The 15,815-nt window shown below is 37.5% G+C and overlaps 2 protein-coding genes across 3 annotated transcripts; both read right to left on the reverse strand.

Annotated features, from left to right (window-relative positions):
• Positions 1-527: 527 nt before the first annotated feature.
• LOC104098520 (uncharacterized) lies at positions 528-5,699 on the reverse strand. 2 transcript variants are annotated; one of them, XM_009605269.4, is made up of 15 exons: positions 5,365-5,699; positions 4,564-4,859; positions 4,382-4,461; positions 3,538-3,638; positions 3,279-3,401; positions 3,084-3,153; positions 2,900-2,986; positions 2,719-2,784; positions 2,538-2,630; positions 2,403-2,459; positions 2,170-2,298; positions 1,982-2,072; positions 1,711-1,799; positions 1,383-1,576; positions 528-941 (listed from the first exon to the last, which is right to left on the reverse strand). In XM_009605269.4, exons 2-15 carry the CDS (start codon positions 4,784-4,786, stop codon positions 836-838), a joined length of 1,509 nt encoding a protein of 502 aa, XP_009603564.1. In that variant the 5' UTR covers positions 4,787-4,859; positions 5,365-5,699; the 3' UTR covers positions 528-835. The 2 variants fall into 2 exon arrangements, with proteins under 2 accessions (XP_009603564.1, XP_009603565.1); XM_009605270.4 differs by having other exon boundaries at positions 4,564-4,840; positions 5,365-5,680.
• Positions 5,700-14,255: 8,556 nt separating this feature from the next.
• Positions 14,256-15,200, reverse strand: LOC138901003 (uncharacterized). Its single transcript, XM_070188729.1, has 2 exons — positions 14,622-15,200; positions 14,256-14,534 (listed from the first exon to the last, which is right to left on the reverse strand). The coding sequence occupies exons 1-2, from the start codon at positions 15,198-15,200 to the stop codon at positions 14,256-14,258; spliced, it is 858 nt and encodes a 285-aa protein (XP_070044830.1).
• Between the last annotated feature and the right edge of the window lie 615 nt (positions 15,201-15,815).

Genomic DNA, 15,815 nt, shown 5'->3' on the forward strand with positions numbered 1-15,815 from the left:
AAATTCGTCGTTATGTAACAACCGTTATGGTGTGGTTGCGTCGTTACCTTATTTTTTTCTCTCATCTTACTCTTCCTTATTATTAAATAATTATTTTTTATCATTTATCCTATCTTTTTATATAATAATTCTAATTCATACCCTACTTTTTCGTTGTAATATTTACAAGTTTATTCTTTTTATTGCTGGTGTGTTCATGAAATAACAACAAATAATACAATCTATCCAAAGGTCACATCAAAACAATACAATACTATAATATAATACGATACATTATGAAATAATACGTAAGAACCATCTAAATTAGCTGTTAATTCCCTAATCATAAGAACATTTATCTACGTTACACAACACCTTTAATACCCTAATTATAAGAGTATTTGTCTACAGTACCCTTTCTCTTCTTATATGCTTCACTTAATTAATACTCCACTAAACACTTTTTTTCCTTCTAAAGTATCAAATATATAAATAAAAAAAACAAATATTTTGAAACAAATCCAATTTGCTAACCCCTAAGTAGTACCTTTTGGTTTACATAAAAATGAATAGATAGATAAAAGCTACATTATTCAAGTACACTAGTATTTTTCAACAGAAGAAATGCTTTTGAGAAGCCATTCTTATTTCAAGATGTTGGCTCAATCAGATAAGTAATTACAAATAATCAAGATTATTTCTCAAGTCCACCTAAACAACTACTACCATATATCACACTTGTGCATCTCATTTCCACTCAAAACTTAATCAACTTCACTTTTATGATATGCTATTGCACAATTTTACAGGCAAGAATGAATCCCTGAGTTGGGAAAAATGTATGGATTCCTATCAATTATGCCTCCATTGCATTTTCTGCGCGATTTTCCGCTGGAAGCTGCTTCTTGGCCAACATTTCGGCATGTTGTTGTAAGTACTCTTTGCTGTTTATCTCTGTCAACCTGCATTAAATGGGAAAATTTGACATTTTTGCAGGCTATTGAACAATTTAGTAGAAAGTAACAAGTGATTGCGAACGAAAGCTGAAACCACAAGTTAATTTCACATATGGTCATTGAACATTACCTACTATAACATTACAACAACAACAACAACAACAACAACAAACCCAATATAGTCCCTGGGGTCTGGGGACGGTAGATAGTATGCAGACCTTACCCCTACATTGAATGTAGAGAGGTTGTTTCAAGTAGACCCTCGGCACAAGGATTTACTGACTATAACATTATTATTAGATAATTGTACTTTACCCAACTATTACAGTAAAGTCGCAAAACTTCGCCTACTATAACAGTAAAGTCGGATTAAGTGGGTAGATTAGAAAAGCACTCTGACTTGCAAAATTATTTATTTAGCTGAAAAAATAAGATGAAGCAATTTACCTACTAATGGTACGATCTTTTGCAAAACCCAATTCGTTATCCACACAAAGGTCAAAGTCGTCGTTCTTCCTTGACCTTGAAGATGTTCTAGGTGCCACGTGTTGGGCATCGGATATTGTCACAATCCTTTCGAAAAGTTCAACTGGAGTCCCCTCGGCTGTGCATAAAAGTCTAGCTCTATTTTCATAAATTACCTGAGAAGAAAATCAAATAGGGGAAAATCACTTATTTTTATCCATAAAGGTGAGATGTGATCCCGAAACACTACACTTACTTAAAATTATATAATTTAGAAGTGATCAAACTAATCAAGAAGAAGAGAACTCACATCGACCAAGGTCACAAAACGGTACGCTGCAGTTTTATTGTGAAGCCCAAAAATCGGTACGCCTTCTAGAGCCAGCGTATGAAAGTTTTCTGGTTACACAAAAAACAAAAGATCAGTTAAAAAACCTCGAGATATGATTATTGTGTTCCACTGAAGTGCGCTATCACGAAACTCCAAACTCATAATCGTAAGCATATATTGCAAAGGGAAGCTAAATTAAAGCAAACAAACAAGAAATGACAAGACCAAAAAACAGCCACAAATCACTTACTACATAGTCCAAAATAGTCTGCTGCGCCAAGAGGCCGGTCGCAGAGTTCCTCAAACGAAAAATAGGCACATCCATTAGCACCCAGTGGAACCTAAGCTTAGAGACAAAACACACAATTTAAGTCCAGTAAGTCGTAAGACCTTTTTACATCGTCAAATCAAATGCACGGCTAACTTTAGTCAACAAACCTGTAATTTCCTTCCCATGACAACTTCCACTTCTTGTGGAACCGGTTGAGCATCCCCAACTAGCATTTGGAAATGCTTTTTAATTAGGCTAGACAGATCTTTTCCAATAAAATAGAAGCCTTGCTCAGCCTACAGTTCAAATAAATAGCAAATGAAATTAAAACATGAGCACAGATTAGCAAGAACAGCAGAAATGACTGCCAGATAAACTTGTACAAAGTTGAATACTATACCGAAGTCAACTTCCTGTAGTCCACCGCTGAACCAATTTCACGTGCTACACATCTTTCCTGCATCAATATAATTTCCCAGGTCATTTTAATTGAAATGCAGCAATTTTCATATTAAGGATGTCATTTTTGAAATACCTTTAAAGTAGCTATAAAAGGAAGGAAAAGATCCCTCTGCAGTCCACCTTCATAAAGGTTATCGGGAGCACGGTTTGAAGTAGCAACAAGAATCTGCATTTGTATCCACGAAGGATCAATAGAAATCCTACATAGGGGTTATAGGACTAAAAGACAGTGTACGGAACAATGAATTACTCACAGCGCCGTTGTTGAATAACTGTCTAAACAAGCGGTTCAGTATCAGTGCATCAGCCACATCAGTCACCTATATTAACAAGAGAAAACTTTCATGGAACCAAAATCTTCTCGTAGAAGCTTAAAAATACAGTGAATAGAAAGGAAAAAGAAAGTGTTCCGAGTTCCATACTATACGGACATACCATGAATTCATCAAGACACAACAAAATGGACTCGTCCGATATCTCTCCTGCCACAACTTCTAGGGGATCTGACACACCCTTGTGCTTCTGCAATTAAATAGATGGCACGATATCAAAAATCCTCATTTCACAGACCCAGCATAATTAATGGATTGAAATTAAACAAAAAAGATTAGGTGCATACCTGTAATCGGCTGTGAACATTAAGCATGAAGTCGTGGAAATGGATTCTCTTTTTCCTCCAACTGGCAGGCCTGACATAAAAACCATAGATTAAGATAAAACATTTTTTTTGGTTCTCGTATAAATGCAGATACAAATATCTGCATGTGGCAAGATGAATCATCTCGTCTAACAGTAAGATAAGTTTGACACTTACAACTGGTCGAAGAACAGGTCCATTAACATAGTTTTGCCTGTCCCAACTCCCCCATAAAGATATAATCCTTTGACGGGGGCATATGTCGACTGTGGTATGAGACGAGACCATAACCATCTACTCCTGCAAATTTACCAGAGTGATGTGATGTATCAATACAATGCAACAGAAACAATCACGCTCCTAGTCAAATGTACATTTTGCCAATTTCAAGTTACAAATCATCAATTCAAATGGTGGAAACTCTGTAGGTGTGTACCTCCCGGCTTTATCAGAAGAGGCATATTTGTCTAACCGGCAGTCTTCAGCTTTTTCGATGAGCTGATCATAAAGTCTTTGGAGTTCTTGCAATGTGCCTACCTACATAATCAACATCAGAATCTATTTTCAACAAGAAATTATGAGATAAACCTTCATAACAAATTTTACTAATCATCATATCAACTTCATTCTGATATAACTGAAAGTGAGTTATGTATAGTTTCAAGCCCCGTCAATTATCAGATTTTTTGGCAACCATATTTACAATTACTAATAGTAAAGTACTGATTTTAGGATATAAGAAATTCTCCAGAGTTTACCACATTACCACTTCAATATCTCCAATGGATTCTGTGATCGAGTGCCACCGGACAGAATTTCTCAATATGAAAGTGTCATCCCGCATAGTTTAAAACCAGAAACACTACAATTCTTTTTGAAGGAGTTAGGAGGAAGTAACGCCTTTTTCCCTAAGAAATAGGCGCCATCAACATAAGATTGAGCTAATTTGTGATCATGAGATCACACTAATGCATCGGTCCTTTCTTTTATTTATGTCATTGATCTCATACCTATAAGCAGGGGGAGTCTGCATCCACGATTAAGCCTACACCAGTCCACTCATTTCAAGCTTGGAGTAGAGTCATTCTTCCATATGGAATTTCCAACCAGCATAGGAAGTAAGGAGGAATATGCATTACCTCTCCCTTCCTTTCCTTCCCTAACCCCCCCCCCCCCAAATTTTTCTGCTTATATTTAATTTATGTTAACTGAAGCATATAACTAAGCATTCAAATGCCTATCCAGAACTGGTTAAGCAGGACTAGAGTGTTGCTGCTTACCTGGCAAGCATCTCCATCCAAGAGCTCACCCTCAGCAATTCGTCGTTCATATTCCACTAGAGGCCCTCCTCTGGTCTCCACTATAATTGAATCAACCAAATCGAAAGCCGACAACTTTAAGAATATATGATTAAAATATTCACAAAAAGTACACAAAAAGAACTCCTCATAAGACCATATACCTCCATTAGTTGCTGTAGCAACATCGGCAAACATGGCTCTTGACGACATGTAATATGGTTGACTATGTCTAATAATACCACCATTGTAGGACAATTTGCATAAACACCCTCGACTTATATCAGTCGAAAAATGCTGTCTTCTTACAAGACTACTAAGCACATTATCTTTTCCATACCACAGAGCCGATCTAATTTGCCTCACAGACTGCAGAGCTTTCCTCATGTTGATTCCAAACAGGAAAGACTGCAACTTTATTCCTCCCTATCAACAACTTCCCTATCAAAAACACCAGTTTCTGAAAATAAGCAAGTAGCAATAAATAATTAGTGAAATATATACCCACTTCTAACAAGACAAGACAAACAATTCTCCCAACATAAAAATTTGAACCATTGATAAAAATTTAATCTTTACATCCGCACTTACAAGTTGGAAAAAAAAATAATTCTTTTGACCCTTAATTTAAATCTATAATACAGTTGGAAAAGTAAATAAACCAACCAATAATAACCAAGCTAGACAAAGTATACAACAACAACGACAACAACAAAACATACTAATTTAACAAGTGGGGTCTGGAAAGGGTAATGTGTACACACAACTTATCCCTGGCTGTTTCCGGTAGACCCTCAACTCAAACAACTATTAACAACTCAATTGTCTTAAATTCCAAAGAAGAATTCACTTAACTTGACCATAGCAATCCAAAAAGAATCAATAAAGATCTAATGAATTCACCATATAAGTTAACAGGGAAAGAACAAGAATTAAAATTTCAAGAAAAGATTAAATGAATTCACCTTATAAGCTAATTGAGCCAATACCCCGAGAATTGGCAAAGAGCTGAATCTTCAAGAAAAGTTAAATAAAAATCTGATCTTGGAAAAAACTAACAGCAACAAAACTCACACACACACAATTGCATGCTGATTGCTGAAGTTTTTTTCTGTGTGTGTAATTTTCTACAGATAGAATAGGATAAAGAAGACGAAAAAGATTTAATTTTTCTAATATGGGTGTCTAAGTTTTTATTCAAAAACCAAGAAATTAGAGAGTTTCAATTTTCAAGACCCTGTTTTTCTGGAAATTCCTAGGGGAAAACAACAAAAAAATAATGAAAAAGAGAAAGAATATTAAGAAAAACTTCAAAAGGGTAGCAGGGTATGGGACTTCTTCACTGGGGGTGGGGGTAGGTAGTGGGTTTTTTGGGGTAGGCGGGGTGGGGGGGGTTGGGATCAAGGTTCTCCAATACTTTATGAATATGAGCTTTTTTCGTTTTCTAATCTTTACAGGTTTTGGAGTTCTGTACATAATGACAAAAGTATCCTTAGTTGACTAGGAAAATGACTTGGTGTAGGTATAAATATGTGTATTAATTGAGGGTAATTTTGGTATTTTGAGATTCTTAACTGACACGTATTTGGGGAAGGTGCATTATAGAAGCTGAGTCACTTAAACGTCACTGTATGGGTCTTTTTCGGAAATTTATAACTAATTAATTACTACTACTACTAATTATTTTTTACATGTGACAAATTATATCTTAATTTAATAAATGGTAGTGTCCGAATTAATTTGCCACCTTGGGATTATTTATCCTATGTCTACTATATCTAATAAAGATATTGGTTAACTCTGTCCGTTCAGACTTAAATAAACAAAAAAATGATTAAGAGAGCTTTGGAATAACGATAAAATTATTTTTGTGTGATTTATAGGTTACGAGTTCGAGCAGTAGAAATAAACATTAACCCTTATATTAGGATACACTATCTACATTATATCCTTAGAATTCGATAATTTTTTTAAATTTTATATGAATACGAAATGTTTTGTACACCGAGATATCGTTTTTTTGTTTCCCGCTAAACAAATGTACAAATCATAAATTTTTCATCAAAAAGCAGTAAGTAGTAATCCTCTTATTCACGTGCGTATTGCTTTCCAAAATGGGGCTAATTCCACTATTCTCCATGTCCAACAGTTTATTTTTCGTTTCACGTGTTCCGTACAAAATTTTACGCACTTAATTAGTAATAGTAACAAAAAAGTTTTATTTTAATTAGTACTTTAAAACCTTTTAAACTTTATTTTCTAATTACCGAACTTATGACGAGATGGATGTGTTATCGTGGATAGCTGCACGTTACACCGGCTCTCTCCGTTTCAATTTATATGAATTTATTTGATTGTGTATATAGTTTAAGAAAAGAATGAAGATTTTTGAATTTGTTGTGTAAAATAAAGTATATATATTTTGTATGGCTATAAATTATTGCATAAACGTAAATTGTATTCAAATAATGAAAAAAACCATTTTTTTTGGCACAGACTAAAAAAGTAATAAGTTCACATAAATTAAAATGGAAACGAATAATATTTTGTGGAGAGAGAATGAAACTTCTAAGGCAGAAGTCTATATTTTGAGTTTTGTGAGTGAAACTATTTTTTTTTTCTTAACGACCTTTACCAAGCGCGAATTTGAATTTTAATTGGCTCATTAAATAGTGAATACCATATGATATTTTTACATCATTAATAATATAATTCAACCTGATAATGAAGTTACTGACCTTGTTTCATATTATCAATTCTACTTATTTGTAATTATTTTTGATTACCTTTCAAATGACTTGATGTTTGGAAGATAAACTCAAGGTCTAACCAAGACTAAACCTAATACTCCACTGTACAGAGGCGGAGCTATAGTACAAGCTGTGTGTTCTACAAAACCTAATAACCATGTATTCATATTAAGAAAAAATTCACGAAATATATATAAACTAATTTATTTTAACCCAATAATAAGTACTTTCTTTTCTAAAGGCAGCCCGGTGAATGAGGCATTTCGCATTCATACAGGGTTCGGAAAAGGTCCGCACCTCAAGGAGTGTGATGTAAACAACCTACCCTAATACAAGCATTCGTAGCTGCTTCCACTGCTCGAACTTGTGATCAATAGATCACACAGAAACAACTTTACCATTGCTTCAAGATTCCCCTTCTACTAAGCTTCTTTTCTAAAATCCAAAATTTATAAACTCAAAATTTTGAATACATTATTAGAAAACAACTCACCGTAATAGAACAAATTAAGTTCAAGAAAAGTTTTAATGGAATCACCTGAACTCACACCATATCTTCACAATCTTGCACGCTCAAATGCACGTTGAAGCTTGTGTCTCACTGTGTGTGTGTGTGAGAATTTCTACAAATAGAATGGTATAAAGAAGAAAATGAGTTTAAGTATTGATACAAAAACCAAGAAACAGATGAAATTCAAGACCCTATTTTTCAGGAAACTCCTAAGTCCTAGGAAAAAAACACAAAAAAGAAGGAACAAAGAGAAAGAATAACAACAAATCTTTCAAAGGGCATATCATTGTATGGGACTCTTACAGCAGGATTTAGGTGGGGTTGAGTAGATCGCGCACTTTAATTATTTCACTAAATATTAGTATCACTTTTTACTACACATTTACCATTTTTTTAATATTAGCTATAATTTGTACCTGTATTTCATGATTTTCACTCATTTTATTAATATTCAGAACCTCAAAGGTGTAGCTAGGTATTAACAAGAGTGACCAGTTGTACATATTTTCCCGCCTAATATATATATATATATATATATATATATCGTTTTTCACATATTGTATTAAATCTTCCAGTATGGTAGTCAATTAAAATATAATCCGAACTTTAAAGCTCTAGCCTTGCATCAAAATGTGAAGAAAGCCCACTTTTTGCCACAACTCAAATATATGGTGAATGAAGATCTCTATGGTGTAGTTGGAATTGAGTCTCGGAGATTGCAGGAGAGAGACGAATAGAGAGGAAAAGATGAATTAAGTTTAGCCTGTGAGAGGGAAAAACAACCCATCACTTCACGGCGTTTTGTGATCATACAACACAAATTTATGATTATATTTATTTTTTTTTGTATGTATTAGTATATGCTGATTTTGTAGAATTTCATTGGCGGACTCTGATTGACCTGAAATTTTATAGGTCCATAAGAAACGGCCTAATGACCAATACTCATTGCTTTGCCATGATTTTCGAATAACACTAATTTTTTATTATATCCACTTTTACTTTTTCGTGTGTATTAATTAGTACATGTAAGGATTCGTCCTGAATTCCTATTTTATGACCCTAAAATGTCAAAAAATGAGGAACAATCATGGCGAAGCGATGACTATTATTTATTAGGTCGTTTTTATGGGTCCGAGTGTCAGGACCCGAAATTCCCAACCTCGGAACCGTAATGATGTCTAACATCCACTTGTTAGGCAAGTCGACATTAATAAAGAAATTAACCATTTTTTTGCAATTAACTCAAGTAATGACAATAAACGAGAAATAAACTTCAAATCTAACACAGTGCTAAGATAAACAACGTGATACTAAATACTCCCAGAAAGTCGGAGTCTCGAGCAACTAGAAGTCAACAAACATAGTCTGAAGTAAATACAATTGTTCGAAAGAGATAAACAGTAAAAGTAGGGAATGGAATGGGACTTCAAGGTATGCGAACGCTAACAGATTTATCTCGAGTCTCCGCATGAAAGTGATCTGAGCCGACACACTTTAAGCACCGCCGGGACCGATACCAGTATCTGGATAAGAAGTGCAGAAGTACAGTATGAGTACAACCGGCCCAATGTACTCCATAAGTGTCGAGCCTAACCTCGATGAGGTAGTGACGAGGCTATGACAAGACACCTACATAAGAACCCTATACAAATATATATAAAGCAACAAAATAATATGAAGAACGATAAAATATTAACTGGGAGGGGACATGCGAAAGGGGAGAATATCATAAAAACAGCAAGTACGATATCCCGAAATAACATCTTCCGAATTAATCAACAATACAACCAAGTAAATCACCAAAATCAAAAATCAGATAAAGCAATGATATAAAAATGAATGGCACGATATCACCCTTCGTGCTTTTACTCTCGTCCTCACCATATAATATCATGAATATAATGGTACGACATCACTTTTCGTGCTTTTACTCACTGGTACGGCATCACCATTCGTGATTTTATTCTCAAATCTCTCAATAAATGATAATGAATTCAAAGAAGACACGACAACACCCTTCATGCCTCTCTCTATTCCTCATCAAGCAACAATACAAATCTGAATAATAAAAATCAAGGCAGGAAACAAATTTCACTTCAAACACGGTGTCACAATATCAAACTCAACTTTCAAAATGTATAACATCTTTGAAATAAGCAATAAGTACGAAGTAAATAATTTAAAGAAGTAATAATCTAACCTAAGCAAAGATAACATGATTAACAAAATGATTTAATACAAAGAAAACTTTCCACCTGCATGCTTTAACCCAATGACAATGCTTAGATACTCGTCACCTCACATATACGTTGTCCCCATACATAAAACACGTAGCAAATAGACCAACACGTCTTAATCCCTCAAGTCAAGGTTAACCACGACACTTACCTCGCTCCAAAATCAAATCAGTGCTCAACCGCGACTTTTTCTTAAGAATTAGCTTCCAAACCAATCAAATCTAATCAAATATAGTTCAAATAATTTAAAATAAGCTTTAGAAACTACCCACGGGTGAAATAAATTTGATCTTTAATATTTTTGGAAAAAGTCATCAAAAGTCAACCCCGGACTCGCTTGGTCAAAATTCGAGATTTGGACAAAAAAAAATTACCCATTCACCCCCGAGTCAGGTTATGTGATTAGTTTCGAAATTCGATCTCAATTTGAGTTCTAAATCTCAATTTTTCAAAATCCCCAATTTCTACCTAAATCCTAGTTTCTACCATGAAAAAGCATAGATTTTTGTTAAAATCAATGGATATTTATGGAAATATAAGGAAACAATTTAAAATCTACTAACCTATGAAGTTGGGGTGAAAAACCTCTTCAAAATCGCCCCTAGGTCGAGCTTAAACTTGAAAATGGTGAAAAATGGGACGAATCCCGATTTTGGACTATTTTAAATCACCGGCGTCATGTCTTCTTTGCGAGACCTAACGCGATCGCGAAGCATAGAGGCCCAATTGGCACTCGCATTCGCGATGGCCTCTCCCCCATGGCCTTCGCGTTCGCGGGCCTAGGCTCGCGTTCACGTAGAATATGAGACAACTCTTTTTCCAGACCCCATAGCCCTACGCATTTGCGAGTGGACGGACGCGTTCGCGAAGGGTAATCCTCCAAGTACTTCGTGTTCACGACCATTTCCTCGCGTTCGCAAAGAACAATTTCCGCTCCAGCCCAGATTCCCCTCCGCGATCGCGAAGCACATTGCACTAGACATCAACAACAACCAAAACCAACCACTTTTCAAGTTCAAAATGGTGTATAGCCTATCCACAACTCACCCGAGCCGATCGGACTCCAAACCAAGCATGCACACAAGTGTAATAACATCATACGAACTCGCCCGCACGATCAAAATATCAAAAAAACACCTAGAAATAAGAACCGGACATCAAAATGCATGAAATTTTTGAAGAAACTCAAGAACTTCCAAATTCACAATCGAGCGTCCGAATCTTATCAAATCAACTCTGTTTTGCACCAAATTTTACAGACAAGTTTTAAATAGTAAAATGAACCAAGTTCCCCGAACTTAAATCCGAACCCGGTAGCAATATCTTTAAACCTTCAAATTATTAGTTTTCAACAAATCAAGTCAAATCAAGTTAGGGACTTCCGAATTCAATTTTGGGCATATGCCCAAGTCCAAAATCACGATACAGACCCACTCGGATCGTCAAGATACTAATCCGGGGTCGTTTACATAAAATATTGACCGTAGTCAACGCTAATTATTTTAAAGCTAAAATTCATGTTTTTTCAAATTTTCACATTAAATCTTTCCAGAAAAAGACACGGGTTGTGCACGCAAATCGAGAAATACTAAACGGAGCTTATCAAGGTCTTGAAATGCGAAAATAAGGGCTAGAACTCAAATTAACATATTAGGTCAACACATTCTCCACCTCTAAAACAAACTTTTGTCCTTGAACGGACATAGAAAGGTACCCGGACTGGTGAAAAGGTGGGGGGGTATCTACTTCGTATATCGGACTCGGACTCCCACGTAGCTGCCTCGACTGGATGACCTCTTCACTGCACTCTAACAGAAGAAAAACTCTTAGACCTAAACTTCTGGACATGTCGTGCTTGAATGGCCATCAACTCCTCCTTGTAAGTCAAATCCTTGTCCAATTGGACTGAACTAAAATATAATACATGGGACGGATCACCGTGATACTTTCGGAGTATGGAAATATGGAACATCGAGTGAACTGCTGATAAGCTAGGTGGCAATGCAAGCTTGTAGGCCACCTCACCAACTGTCTCAAGGATCTCAAATGGTCTGATATACCTATGGCTCAACTTGCCCTTCTTTCCGAACCTCATCACACCCTTCATGGGTGAAACCTGGAGTAAAACCCTCTCTCCAACCATGAATGCAATATCACGAACTCTCCGATCGACATAACTCTGCTGCCTAGACTGTGATGTATGAAGCCGATCCTAAATCATCTTGACCTTTTCCAAGGTATCCCAAACCAAATCAGTACCCAATAACCGAGCCTCTCCCGGCTCAAACCAACCAACTGGAGAACGACACCACCCCTTATATAAGGCTTCACAAGGAGTCATCTGAATACTCGCTTGGTAGTTATTGTAGGAAAACTCCTTAAGTGGCAAAAATGGATCCCAAGAACCCCTGAAATCCCTAACACAGGCGTGAAACATATCCTCAAATATATGAATGGTGCGCTCGGACTGCCCGTCCGTGTAAGGGTGAAATGATATACTCAACTCAACTCGTGTGCCTAACTCACGTTGTACGGAACTCTAAAAGTGCGATGTAAACTACTTTCCCCGATCAGAAATAATGGACACCGGTACACCGTGAAGACGAATAATCTCACGGATATAGATCTAAGCTTGTCGCTCTGAAAAATAAGTAGCTGCCATCGGAATGAAATGCGCCGACTTGGTCAACTTATCCATAATTACCCATAATGCGTCAAATTTCTTCAAAGTCCGTGGGAGCCAACAACGAAATCCATGGTAATACGCTCCCACTTTCACTCGAGAATCTCAAGTCTCTGAAGCAAATCGCCAGGCCTCTGATGCTCGTACTTCAACTGCTGACAATTCAAACACCGAGCCACATACAACAACTATATCTTTCTTCATTCTTCTCCACCAATAATGCTGCCTCAAATCCCGATACATCTTGGTTGTACTTGGATGAATGTAATACAGCGAACTGTGGGCCTCCTCAAGAATCAACTCACGAAGCCCATCCACATTGGGCACACAAATCCGACACTACATCCACAACACCCCATTATCTCCAATAGAAACATTCTTGGCATCATTGTGCTGCATCGTGTCCTTAAGAACAAGCAAATGGGGGTCGTTATACTGACGCTCTCTGATGTGCTCATAAAAATAAGTCTGAGAGACCGTGAAAGCAAGAACCCGACTAGGCTCCGAAACATCTACCCTCACGAACTGATTGGCCAAGGCCTGAACATCTTATGCTAGCGGTTTCTTACCAACTGGAATATATTCAAGGTTACCCATACTCACAACCTTTCTACTCAAGGCATCGGCCACCATATTGGCCTTCCTGGGATGATACAAAATGGTAATAGCATAGTCTTTTAATAGCTCTAACCACATTTGTTGCCTCAAAGTTGAGATACTTTTGCTTAAACAAATACTGTAGACTCCGATGATGTGTAAATATCTCACAAGACAGATGACACATCGTAGAGGTAATGCCTCTAAACCTTCAACTGCAGACACGCGTATGCAATCACCCTACCATCCCATATCAATACTACACCAAGCCCAATATGTGATGCATCACAATATACAGTGTAAGATCTTGAACCTGTAGGCAATGCCAATACTGGGGCTGTAGTCAAAGTAGTCTTGAGCTTCTGAAAGCTCAAATCATACTCATTAGACCACCTGAATGGGGCACCTTTCTGGGTCAATCTAGTTAATGGGGCTGCGATGAATGAAAACCCCTCCACGAACCGGCGATAATAACCCGCCAAACCTAGGAAGCTCTGAATCTCTATAGCTGAAGTAGGTCTAGGCCAGTTTTGAACTGCCTCAAACTTCTTAGGATCCATTTTAATTCCCTCACCAGATACAACATGCCCCCAAAAGGCAACCGAGTCTAACCAAAACTCATACTTTGAAAACTTAGCATATAACTGATTATCTTTCAGATTATGAAGTACAATCCGAAGATGTTGCTCATGCTCCCCTCGATTATGGGAGTAGATCAAAATATCATCAATGAATACGATCACAAAATAATCCAAATAGGTCTTAAATACCTCATTAATCAAATCCATAAATGTTGTTGTGTCATTTGTCAAACCAAATGACATCACTAGGAACTCATAACGCCCATACTGGGTTCGAAAAGCTATCTTCAGGATATCTAATGCCATAATCTTCAACTGATGATAGCCAAATCTTAAATCAATCTTTGAAAACACTTAAGTCATCAATCCTCGGCAACAAATACTTATTTTTGATAATGACTTTGTTCGACTGCCGATAATCAATACACATCCTCATCGTACCATCCTTATTCTTCACGAACAACATTGGTGCACCCTAGGGCGAGACACTAGGTCTAATGAATCTTTATCAAGCAAATCCTGCAATTGCTCCTTCTGTCCTTCAACTCAGGTGTGGCCATACGGTATGGTAAAATAGAAATGGGTTGAGTGCTCAGAGCCAAGTCAATACAGAAGTCGATATCTCTATCGGGTGGCATCCCCGTCAAATCTATAGGAAACACCTCTGGAAACTCATACACAACTAGTACTAAATCCATGGAAGGAACCTCTGTGCTAGGATCACGGATATAGGCCAAATATGCTAGACATCCCTTTTTGACCATACGCCGAGCCTTCACATAAGAAATAACCTTGCTAGTAAAATGGATAGGAGTCCCCCTCCACTATAATAGAGGCAACCCCGACATGGATAAGGTTACCGTCTTGGCGTGATAATCCAATATAGCGTGATAAGGTAACATCCAATCCATACCCAAAATAACATCAAAGTCCGCCATATCAAGACGTAGGAGATCTACACTAGTCTCAAGGCTCCCAATGGAAACCACACACGAGCGATAAACATGATATACAATAATAGAATCTCCCACAGACATGGACATATATACATGAGCACTCAAAGAATCACGAGGCATAACCATATATGAAGCAAAATAGGATGACATGTAGGAATAAATAGATCCAAGATCAAATAGGATTGAAGCATCTCTATGGCAAACTGGAACAATACCTGTGAGGACGGCGTCAGATGACTCGATCTCAGGTCTAGCTAAAAATGCATAAAAATGGGGCTGGGCCTTACCACTCTGACCTCCGCCTCTCGGATGACCTCTAGCTAACTGTCCTCCACCTCTGGCAGCCTGACCCCCACCTCTAGTTGGTTGAGCAGGCAGTGAAGCAACGGGTGCCGGAGCCATGAAACGAGAACTTTGTTGTGGCATGTCGCCCTGTGACCTAGGCCTGACCCTTGAACTGACCTTGTCGACCTGGATAACCATCATGATAACTCTGGATCGGAGGTACATTAATAGAAGCTGATGGTGCATTGTAGGTTTGCTGCTTAGGATTAGACACATAAGGACCAGGACTTCTCGAAGCACTGTGGGATGCCTAAAGCGCTGACTGAAATAGCTTGGGAGGATAGTCCCTACCAAATAAACCCGTGCCTCCAGAAGAGGCACCACTGAAACTACCGGAATGATGAGGCCTCTTCTCAGATACCGCCCTTCTACCCTGACCACGAGCTATATTGATCCATCTAGCAATCTCTACGGCCATCTGAAAGAAATATCATCATCAGTCTCCTTGGCCATCTATAGCCAATACTGAAAGTAAGTCCATCAATGAATCTGCTCACTCTCTCCCTCTTAGTAGGGAGTAAGATAACTGCATGGTGAGATAGGTCCACAAATCGGGTCTCATACTGGGTAACAGTTATACTACCCTACTGAAGGCGCTCAAACTGCCTGTGGTACTCCTCTCTCAAAGTGAAAGGAATAAACTTCTTCAGAAATAGCTGCGAAAATTGATCCCGGGTAAGTGAAGGTGAACCAGCGGGTATGGTCAGCACATAGTCCTGCCACCATCTCTTGGCAGAACCAATCATATGGAAC

The sequence above is a fragment of the Nicotiana tomentosiformis genome, chromosome 11 (assembly GCF_000390325.3).
Source record: "Nicotiana tomentosiformis chromosome 11, ASM39032v3, whole genome shotgun sequence".
NCBI lineage: Eukaryota > Viridiplantae > Streptophyta > Magnoliopsida > Solanales > Solanaceae > Nicotiana > Nicotiana tomentosiformis.

Bases quoted from the DNA above. Each gene is read 5' to 3' on its own strand.
- LOC138901003 (XM_070188729.1), bottom strand. From the start codon at position 15,200: ATGGTTATCCAGGTCGACAAGGTCAGTTCAAGGGTCAGGCCTAGGTCA. The intron at 14,535-14,621 runs GTAACCTTATCC...TCTTATGTGAAG, and splicing joins TGGATTATCACGCCAAGACG to GCTCGGCGTATGGTCAAAAA.
- LOC104098520 (XM_009605269.4), bottom strand. From the start codon at position 4,786: ATGAGGAAAGCTCTGCAGTCTGTGAGGCAAATTAGATCGGCTCTGTGG. The intron at 2,460-2,537 runs GTATTTCAAAAA...ATATTGATGCAG, and splicing joins CTTTTATAGCTACTTTAAAG to GAAAGATGTGTAGCACGTGA. The intron at 1,800-1,981 runs GTAAGTGATTTG...TTGTGTAACCAG, and splicing joins AGACTATTTTGGACTATGTA to AAAACTTTCATACGCTGGCT.